Source organism: Chenopodium quinoa, unplaced genomic scaffold, assembly GCF_001683475.1.
Source record: "Chenopodium quinoa cultivar QQ74 unplaced genomic scaffold, ASM168347v1, whole genome shotgun sequence".
Taxonomy (NCBI): domain Eukaryota; kingdom Viridiplantae; phylum Streptophyta; class Magnoliopsida; order Caryophyllales; family Amaranthaceae; genus Chenopodium; species Chenopodium quinoa.
Genome location: NW_018742966.1, coordinates 1,362,643 through 1,372,500, shown reverse-complemented (window position 1 = coordinate 1,372,500; position 9,858 = coordinate 1,362,643). Strand labels below are relative to the sequence as shown.

Genomic DNA, 9,858 nt, shown 5'->3' with positions numbered 1-9,858 from the left:
TCTCCTATGTTACTTAGACTCGGATATCCATATCCAACACGGGTACGTGTTTAAGCATCTGACTTAGCTATTTTGTGAAAAAAAATCCATGATTTTGAATAAATGTGAAGTATTCGAGTGTCATACTCAAGTCTAAGTGTCGAAGGTCCAACACAAGTATGTGTGGTGAAATGAAGTGCCATTTTATAAAGATTTTATTAACACCCAAAACTCCCGGAAGCCATTAGGTTACATTGTACAACACCGCCACATATCATTTTTTTTTCTTATTTTTTTAAAAACAAAACCGCCACATCATTTTTCTTTTCTTTTTTAAGGGTTTTACGAAACCTTAACAGGTGTTTGGTTCAAGAAGTTTTTTTTCCCATTCACCATTTCTGGTTACTGTATCGTCTTCTTCCTCGCGCATCCCTTTTTATCTGGTATTTTCTCTCTCCTCTTTCTCTCTCTTCATTTGAATATCGTCTTTTTTTTTTCTGCATTTGATTCTTTGTTTGCCATACTCTTTTTTCATTTGCTTTTGAATTTTGTGAATTTTCCATGTTAGCTGGTTTCTTTATTTCATTTCTCTTATAATTTCTGTTTATACTGTTATTTTTCTCAATTGAAATTGTTTTGTTGAGACGAATTCGAAATTTAGAAGCTTATTGTTTGAAATTATTCACTATGATTTAGATGATTAACATGGAATTTTGATCATTGATCAAAATTGCAGGGTAGGATTATCGTATATTGGATTCTTGTGATAATCTTGAGATAATTTCTAGTCATTGGGAAGTATTGAAGTAAGGAAGAACTAGGGTTTTTGGTTTTGGTTAAGAGTTAGAGAAATGGCGTCGTTAGACCCGGATATAGCTAAGACTCAGGAGGAGAGGAAGAAGATGGAACAGGAGTTAGCTTCTCTTTCATCTCTTACCTATGATACCGAACTTTATGGGAATAGTGCGAGGGAGGATTATGTTCAGTCGATTCCTGTTGATGATGATGAGGATAATGTTGATGCTATGGACAATGAGGTGGCCCGGAAATTGGCTTCTTATACGGCTCCTAAGTCGCTTTTAAAGGAAATGCCGGGTGTTGGGGTTGATTATGATGATGGGTTGAGGAAGTCTCAGAGGATTATTGACCGTGAGGATGATTACCGTCGTAGGAGGCTTGATCGGGTTATTTCTCCTGCAAGGCATGATGCGTTTGCTATGGGGGATAAGACTCCGGATGTTGGTACGAGGAGTTATGCTGAGGTGATGAGGGAGGAGGCGTTGAAGAGGGAGAAGGAGGAGACGTTGAGGGCGATTGCTAAGAAAAAGAAAGAAGAGGGGGAGCAGAAGAAGGGTCAGGAAGAGGAGAAAATAGATGGTGGTGGTGTTGCTGCTCAAGCTCAGCCTGCCCAGAAGAGGAGAAATAGGTGGGATCAGTCTCAGGATCAGGATCAGCAACCTGAAGAGAGTATTGCAAAGAAGGCTAAATCTTCCTCGGATTGGGATATACCTGATTCTACTCCTGGCATTGGAAGGTGGGATGCTACTCCGACACCAGGTAGAGTTGGTGATACTACGCCTTCTGCTCGAAGGAATAGGTGGGATGAGACACCAACACCTGGTCGTGCAAATGATTCTGATGCCACACCAGCAGCTGGTGCGGTTACTCCTGGTGCCACTCCAGCTGGAACATGGGATGCCACTCCAAAAATTACAGGTATGGCAACACCAACACCAAAGCGACAGAGGTCGAGGTGGGATGAGACTCCAGCAACCATGGGGAGTGCAACACCCATGGCTGGGGCCACCCCTTCTGCAGCTATGACCCCTGGTGTGACACCTGTTGGTGGGGTCGATATGGCTACACCTACTCCTGGGCAGATTAATTTGCGGGGTCCCATGACTCCTGAACAATATAACCTAATGAAGTGGGAGAAGGATATTGAGGAGAGGAACAGACCTTTGACTGATGAAGAGCTTGATGCCATATTCCCATCAGAAGGTTATAAGATTTTGGATCCTCCAGCTTCATATGTGCCCATTAAAACCCCAGCAAGAAAGCTCCTTGCCACGCCCACTCCAATGGGTACTCCGCTTTATCAAATACCAGTGGAAGACAGGAATCAGCAGTTTGATGTAGGGAAGGAGCCTGCTAATGGGTTGCCATTTATGAAACCAGAGGATTATCAGCATTTTGGAGTCTTATTGAATGAAGAAAATGAGGAAGAGCTATCACCTGAGGAGCAAAAGGAAAGAAAGATTATGAAATTGTTACTTAAAGTGAAAAATGGTACCCCTCCCCAGAGAAAGACTGCATTACGGCAACTCACTAACAAGGCCAGAGAATTTGGTGCTGGCCCTCTATTCAACCAGATTTTGCCTTTGCTTATGCAGCCAACACTGGAGGACCAAGAACGCCACCTTCTGGTGAAAGTTATTGACAGGGTGCTTTACAAGCTTGATGAGTTGGTTCGACCTTTTGTGCACAAGATTCTTGTGGTTATTGAGCCACCCTTGATTGATGAAGACTACTATGCACGTGTTGAAGGGAGAGAGATTATTTCAAACTTGAGCAAAGCTGCTGGATTGGCTACTATGATTGCTGCCATGAGACCAGATATTGACAATATCGATGAGTATGTGAGGAATATGACTGCTAGGGCTTTTAGTGTTGTGGCTTCAGCCCTAGGTATTCCTGCTCTACTGCCATTCCTGAAGGCCGTGTGTCAAAGTAAGAAGTCATGGCAAGCCAGGCACACAGGTATTAAAATTGTTCAACAGATAGCCATTTTGATTGGTTGTGCTGTGCTGCCACACTTGAGATCTTTGGTGGAGATTATCGAACATGGTCTCGATGATGAGAATCAGAAGGTCAGAACAATTACCGCTCTATCTCTGGCAGCTCTTGCTGAGGCTTCAGCTCCATCTGGTATTGAGAGTTTTGACTCTGTGTTGAAACCTTTGTGGAAAGGTATCAGATCACACCGTGGAAAGGTCTTGGCTGCATTCCTGAAGGCCATTGGATTTATTATTCCACTGATGGATGCTCTATATGCTAGCTACTATACAAAAGAAGTCCTGTTTATTTTGATTCGAGAGTTTCAGTCACCAGATGAAGAAATGAAGAAGATTGTTCTGAAAGTGGTTAAACAATGTGTTAGCACCGAAGGTGTAGAGGCTGACTATATTAGAAGTGATATTCTTCCAGAGTTCTTTAAGCACTTCTGGGTTAGGAGAATGGCTTTGGACAGGAGAAACTACAAGCAACTTGTGGAGACTACTGTAGAGATAGCTAACAAGGTCGGTGTTGCTGACATAGTGGGTAGGATAGTGGAGGATCTAAAAGATGAGAGTGAACCTTATAGGCGTATGGTCATGGAGACTATAGAGAAAGTGGTGACCAACTTAGGGGCATCTGATATTAATGCTCGTTTGGAGGAGCTTCTGATTGACGGTATTCTCTATGCTTTCCAAGAGCAAACTAGTGATGATGCCAATGTGATGCTTAATGGTTTTGGTGCTGTGGTTAATGCTCTTGGCCAAAGGGTCAAACCTTATCTCCCTCAGATATGTGGTACAATTAAGTGGCGTTTGAATAACAAGAGTGCTAAAGTAAGGCAGCAGGCTGCTGATTTGATCTCCCGAATTGCTGTGGTTATGAAACAGTGTGGAGAGGAGCAGCTTATGGGTCACCTGGGTGGGTTTTGTATGAGTACCTTGGAGAGGAGTATCCTGAAGTTCTGGGTTCAATCCTGGGAGCACTCAAAGCCATTGTTAATGTCATTGGTATGACTAAGATGACTCCTCCAATTAAAGTTCTGCTCCCAAGATTAACTCCTATATTGAAAAACAGGCATGATAAAGTGCAGGAGAACTGCATTGATCTTGTGGGACGTATTGCAGACCGTGGAGCAGAATTAGTTCCTGCGAGAGAATGGATGAGGATATGCTTTGAGCTTCTGGAGATGCTCAAGGCTCACAAGAAAGGAATTCGAAGAGCCACTGTTAACACCTTTGGGTACATTGCCAAAGCTATCGGACCTCAAGATGTCTTGGCTACTCTTCTGAACAATCTTAAGGTTCAAGAGCGTCAGAACCGTGTCTGCACAACCGTGGCTATTGCAATTGTTGCAGAAACTTGTTCACCTTTTACTGTTTTGCCAGCACTCATGAATGAATATCGTGTTCCAGAGCTTAACGTGCAGAATGGTGTTCTGAAATCTCTCTCTTTCCTCTTCGAGTATATCGGTGAAATGGGGAAGGATTATATCTATGCTGTTACACCTCTCCTTGAAGATGCTCTTATGGACCGGGACCTGGTTCACAGGCAGACAGCAGCATCTGCTGTGAAACACATGGCCCTTGGTGTTGCAGTATTAGGCTGTGAAGATGCATTGGTGCACCTTATGAATTATGTGTGGCCTAATATCTTTGAAACCTCACCTCACGTCATCAACGCTGTTACAGAGGCTATTGAATGGATGAGAGTTGCTTTGGGTGCTGCTGCAGTGCTGAACTATTGTTTTCAGGGTCTGTTCCACCTAGCAAGGAAGGTCAGAGAAGTCTACTGGAAGATCTACAATTCTCTTTATATTGGAGCACAGGATGCTCTCGTTGCAGCTTACCCCACCCTGGAGGATGAAGGAGAGAACGTCTATAGTAGACCTGAGTTGCTGATGTTTGTGTAAAGTTAGATGATGCAGGTCAGATTTGTTATATAATGTCCTATGCTACATTGCTACTTGACCTATGTTAATGTAAACTGTTGCCCTGTTGATAATCTAAACTACTACTTATTTTTATCCCTACATAATTTTACTTCGTTTTTGTTTAGTCTTAATTGCTTTTTTCTTTTCTGTCGTTTCTAATTAGTTTGCTGTGATCACTACTCTGCATATTTCCCCTTCAAAGCACTAATTATCTGTCCTCCGGAAATGAACAAGTCATGTTATACTTCCTGCTTCCTCTATCTAGGATTAACATATTTAAATTAGTAAATGAACACTTAATACTGGTGGGGGCAGTATTGTATTCGGTTTCAAGTGGACATTCATGGCAGCCAAATAAGTGAGATCCACCTTGAGGAGTAGGGGGGCTGTGGGAGAACTGTGTTGCTCATCGACTTAAACATTAATCCTTACCTCTTAAAAAGTGGAAAACTTCCAACTATTTTGCTTAGGGATAGTGAACTCCGAGTTTCTCATTGAAGCGTTCTCTGAGCTTCATCCATTGAAGTTACTTCTTCGAAGGTAATTTTTTTTTCCTTCTCCATGGAGTATTAATCTGATAATCTAGGGTTTTGTTTCACAAAGTGTTTCATGTAGTTGTCAATATAATCAATTAAGGGTTCTTTGTGGATTATTGGACTATTTTTCTAATCACTCAAGTTATCTTATATCGAATAATTCTGTTGCTACCTTTTGGCTTTTGCTATGCAATTTACGTTGATTAAATGCAGAGATTTATGTGATTTTTTGCGTTGTATCTAACAATTGAGTCATATTATGAATTTTGGCCGGAAATATCCCAAATTTTACCCTAACTCTACTGTGAACTTGCAGTCCAAATTTTGAAACTTGGAGACTTGGGAAACCCCATCAGTTTCCCTTAAATGTTTCTTTCTCCTTGTCTTCGATTTTCAGCATTACAGAGTAGTTACAAGTACGAGTATAATTAGACCTTGGACTGTGCCATCCCGGTAATCAAACCTTAAATATATGTTTTTTAAATTTGTATTGCCAAATTATTCAATTAAACAGAGTTGGGTTTTAGGATTGCTAGAAAATTTTAACATCTATAATAGTCTCTTACTGTAGTACAATCTGAGGAGTACAATTTGTTCTTTCCTGCAGTCTCTTGCTTATTAGCATATTTCTATACAAGTGAGTATGAAGGAGTGGTAATCAATTATCTGAATATGAACTGCATATGAACGCTCCCTTAATTTTAAGATTTTTGCCAGCTTTCTGAACTCTTGAGTCTTTTTTTTATTTTTTTTGTTATAGATGGAGCCATAGGGTTTTGATCCTAGAGATACATTTCTTGTCTCATGTTTTGATTTTGACCATATTTGATTCCATTTGTTGGTTGATTAACTTTGGAAGTTCTCTTTCCATTTTGGTAGTACAGAAATTGTAAATGTGACATTTGACATTTGACATTGAGGCTACTCTTCATTTCTTGTGATGAACCGTTTTGACCTGACAATGAAATAGTTGATCATATAAGTTTTATCCAAGTACCATTTTTTACAGATCATATACCATTCTACCTCCTTTCTTCTGTCAAAGTCTTATTGTTGATTTATCCATCCCTCCATGATCTCTCTAATTTGTTATTTGTTAGATGTTTCATGTGATTTTATTTGAATGATATTAGATACCTCAGTAGTCCTAGACGTAAACTACTTTGTATTACAAACAACAATTCAGCAGGGTTTTCATGATTTCAGATTTAGGCTCTTAATTTCAAAAGTTATCTGTTATGCAATTTTCAGCTTATAGTCCTCTGTTCTTGTATATTTAGCCATGCTGAATAGATAGCGGGAAAGAAAATCTGCTTATCTTAAAATGCTGTTATTAGTTGGTTATATCTGATGGTAGCTTTTGAGATTATTGAAAACAGACCTGGTACCTTATCAGTTGGGTTTGATCTGCCAGGCTGCTAGCTAATCAATGAAGATTAGAGCCTGCTAGCTGATTTGTAATAACATTCGAATATATGAGCTGAATAATAAGTTTGCAGGAAAGACATGAAATATTCAAGAAAGCTTAAGTGATCAAGTCTTTACAGCTAAATCAAACTCGAGCTTTGAAACCACAAAGCCATCCATGTTTCTCTATATTTTATCCCTAAGAATTTTAATGAAAAATGAACATCAAATAATGAGAAGAAGGGAAAAAAGAAAAAAAAAAAAAAAAAAAAGCATTGGATTAAAAGTATAAAAAATACTGTATAATAATATCTCATCTCACAAGGGTGTTATTGTATTCATACAGCCAAATATTACAGGTAATCCTTGCTAAAACGTTGAACATAAGCAACAATACTAGAAACTGGGAAGCAAATTAACACAAGTATCAACTCAAAAAAATTTCCCTTTAACTTCTCCTATGCCTCTGTGATCTCTTAGCTCTTGTCTTTGACCTTCCTTTGCTTCCAAAAGTCTCAACAAACCAAACATGATGTCGATCAGTTACATAGATTTTCCCAATGACGTAGCCTATTATAAACCCACTTACACACCCCAATGATCTAATGATCCAATCAATCAACTTTGTGTCCTCTTCAATCATCTCATCATTTGTCAACTGTTGTGGTGGTGGTGGTGATGGCATGGAGTCTTTCTCGCACTTCTGAGACAACGGAGCTCCGCACAATGCCAAGTTCCCAGCAAAAGAGCTGTTGTCAAAAGTATTGAATTGTGCTCCTTGAGGTATTGGTCCAACAAGGCGATTGTGTGAGACATTGAAGATCCCAAGAAAGGTTAGCCTTGTCAACTCTCGAGGGATCACTCTTGAAAGCATGTTTTGAGAGAGGTCTAAAGACTCGAGGTTTGTAATGTTAGCTAGAGAAGATGGGATACCACCAACAAGATTGTTGTTGGATAAATTAAGAGCTTGCAGTCCTCCAAGATCCCCAACGACCTTAGGAATTCTACCAGTGAACTTATTGCTTGAAATATCAATTACTCGCACTACAGTCAATATCTTTGTGTAAAATGTTTCGCTTCCCTTATGTGTGATGGTGATAACATAGTTGTAAGCCTCGTCGTAAAATGCATAGCCACTGCCATTAAACCTAAAATTTAATCTAAAAACGGAGTTGGATGAGTTTGACAAGTTTTCATTTGAAATTGTCATTGCAACCAAACTATGAACATACCTAGATGTCAATTTACCAGTAAAAAAATTATAAGACATGTCAATTATACGCAACGAATTAAAATTATGACCCGGACTAGGCAATGAGGTTGTTATCCTCCCGTAGAAGTTGTTATACCTCAGGACAAGAACTTGCAACTTGGGAAGACTTCCTAACCATGATGGAAAAGTATCATTAATACGATTTCTTCCGACATCAAGTACCTCAAGCAACATACAATTGAGTAATGACTTTGGGAGCTTGCCTTCAAATTCATTTTGGCTTAAATTAATCATGTTTAATTTACATGATTTTGAGAACGTTTGAGGAATGGCACCACCAAATTTATTGGCTCGTATGTTCAAAACTTGCAAAGAACCACTAAGTTGACGACCAATGCAACTTGGAATTTCGCCTATAAGATTGTTTTGAGATAAGTCGAGGTAGACCAAAGAAGTTGCACGGCATATTTGATTGGGAATCACTCCATGGAATTCATTAGTTGAGACTTGATAAAGTTGTATCGAACTTGGAGGAATTGGAAGAGGCCCTCGCAACTTATTATCACTGAGATCTAAGGACACCAGATTATCCCATGGGATATAAACTACAGGATGTTCAAAACCTGTTAAAAGGTTTTTAGAAAGGTTTAATAACACAAGACTATCTCTAGTTGTGTCCACAAACCATTGCGAAATTTCACCTGTGATGTTGTTTCCCCATAGTGATAGTAACTTTAGCTCATCTTGATGATGTAGAAACTTTGGGAACTCGGTCAAGTTGCATGATTGAAGACCCAAAATGTCAAACTTCGAAAGAGACGAATTGGTGCTTACATCAGGAGAAAATGTTAGGCTAATACCGGACAACGCTAAACACGAAGATTTGTGAGTTTCATAAATGAATCAAACTTGGCTACCGAGTCCCTATATGACAATAATAATGCCTTAAGGTTAACAAGGTTAGAAATCGAGGGTGGGATTGGACCTTCTAGCTGATTACCATAAAGCTCTAAAGTTTCTAATTTGGTTAGATTCATAAGCCAACTTGGCAATGAGGCTGTTAGCAAGTTGTTGCTAAGATCTAAAGAAGTGAGTCTAGTAAAGTTAGATAGAACAAGTAGTATGTCATTGCCTAAATTCATGTTACTAAGGCGTAGTTGAGTGAGCGAGTTTAGCTTAGGCAACCAAGATTTCAATGTTTTAGCATTTCCAACATTTATCATGTTTGATAGACCTAAGAAAGTAAGGCGTGTTAGATTCATGATAGAACTATGGAGATCACCACTAAAATAATTGCGACCGAGGTTTAGAATAGTGGGGTTTGTCAAGTTACCTATTGAAGATGGGATTTTTCCAAAGAATTCACAATCTTGTAGGTCTAGTATAGTTAAAGAAACAAGATTTCCAAGCGAAGCTGGCAACTCTCCTGAAAATTTTGTTGCATCAATACTTATAATACGAAGAGGACTATTAGAATGAAATTCAGGAAGATATCCTCCTAATTTTGGATTGAAATTCAATGAAACTACTTCAAGATTTGGTAGTTGGAAAATATTTGCTGGGAATTCACCCAATAGATTGCAATAATTGAGGGAAATAGCTTTTAAGGAAGTTCGGGTGCTTAAGATAAGGGGTACCTCAGACGATATGTCAACCATGTCAAGATAAAGATGGGTTAAACGAGTTAAATTATTAACCAACTTCTCTAGACTCATATCAACAAGTTTTAGATTAAACTTTTGATCGATACTAAAGGAAAGATCAAGAAAAGAGAGGTGGGATAATTTTGAAATATCTGATGGAATTTGACACTGAAAACTGAGTCGAAGAGGTTAAGATGTGTGAGCTTGTATAGACGACCAATGTTAGTGGGGATTCGAGAGTAGTTGAAGTTATTATAAGAAAGATCAAGCTCACGGAGATGACTAAGGCTAAAGAGTGTGCTGTTACGAGGGAAGGACCCGTAAAGGCAGCTGCTACTGAGGTCGAGGCCAATCACATGACCCGTCTTCTCA

The 9,858-nt window shown here is 39.3% G+C and overlaps 1 protein-coding gene and 1 pseudogene across 1 annotated transcript; one reads left to right on the top strand and one right to left on the bottom strand.

Annotated features, from left to right (window-relative positions):
- The window catches only part of LOC110729021, a 6,892-nt pseudogene extending 2,081 nt beyond the window's left edge, over positions 1-4,811 (top strand).
- A 2,267-nt stretch (positions 4,812-7,078) lies between these two features.
- LOC110729051 (receptor-like protein 12) lies at positions 7,079-9,501 on the bottom strand. The gene is made up of 3 exons (XM_021908753.1): positions 9,177-9,501; positions 8,829-9,077; positions 7,079-8,712 (listed from the first exon to the last, which is right to left on the bottom strand). The coding sequence occupies exons 1-3, from the start codon at positions 9,499-9,501 to the stop codon at positions 7,079-7,081; spliced, it is 2,208 nt and encodes a 735-aa protein (XP_021764445.1).
- Positions 9,502-9,858: the final 357 nt, after the last annotated feature.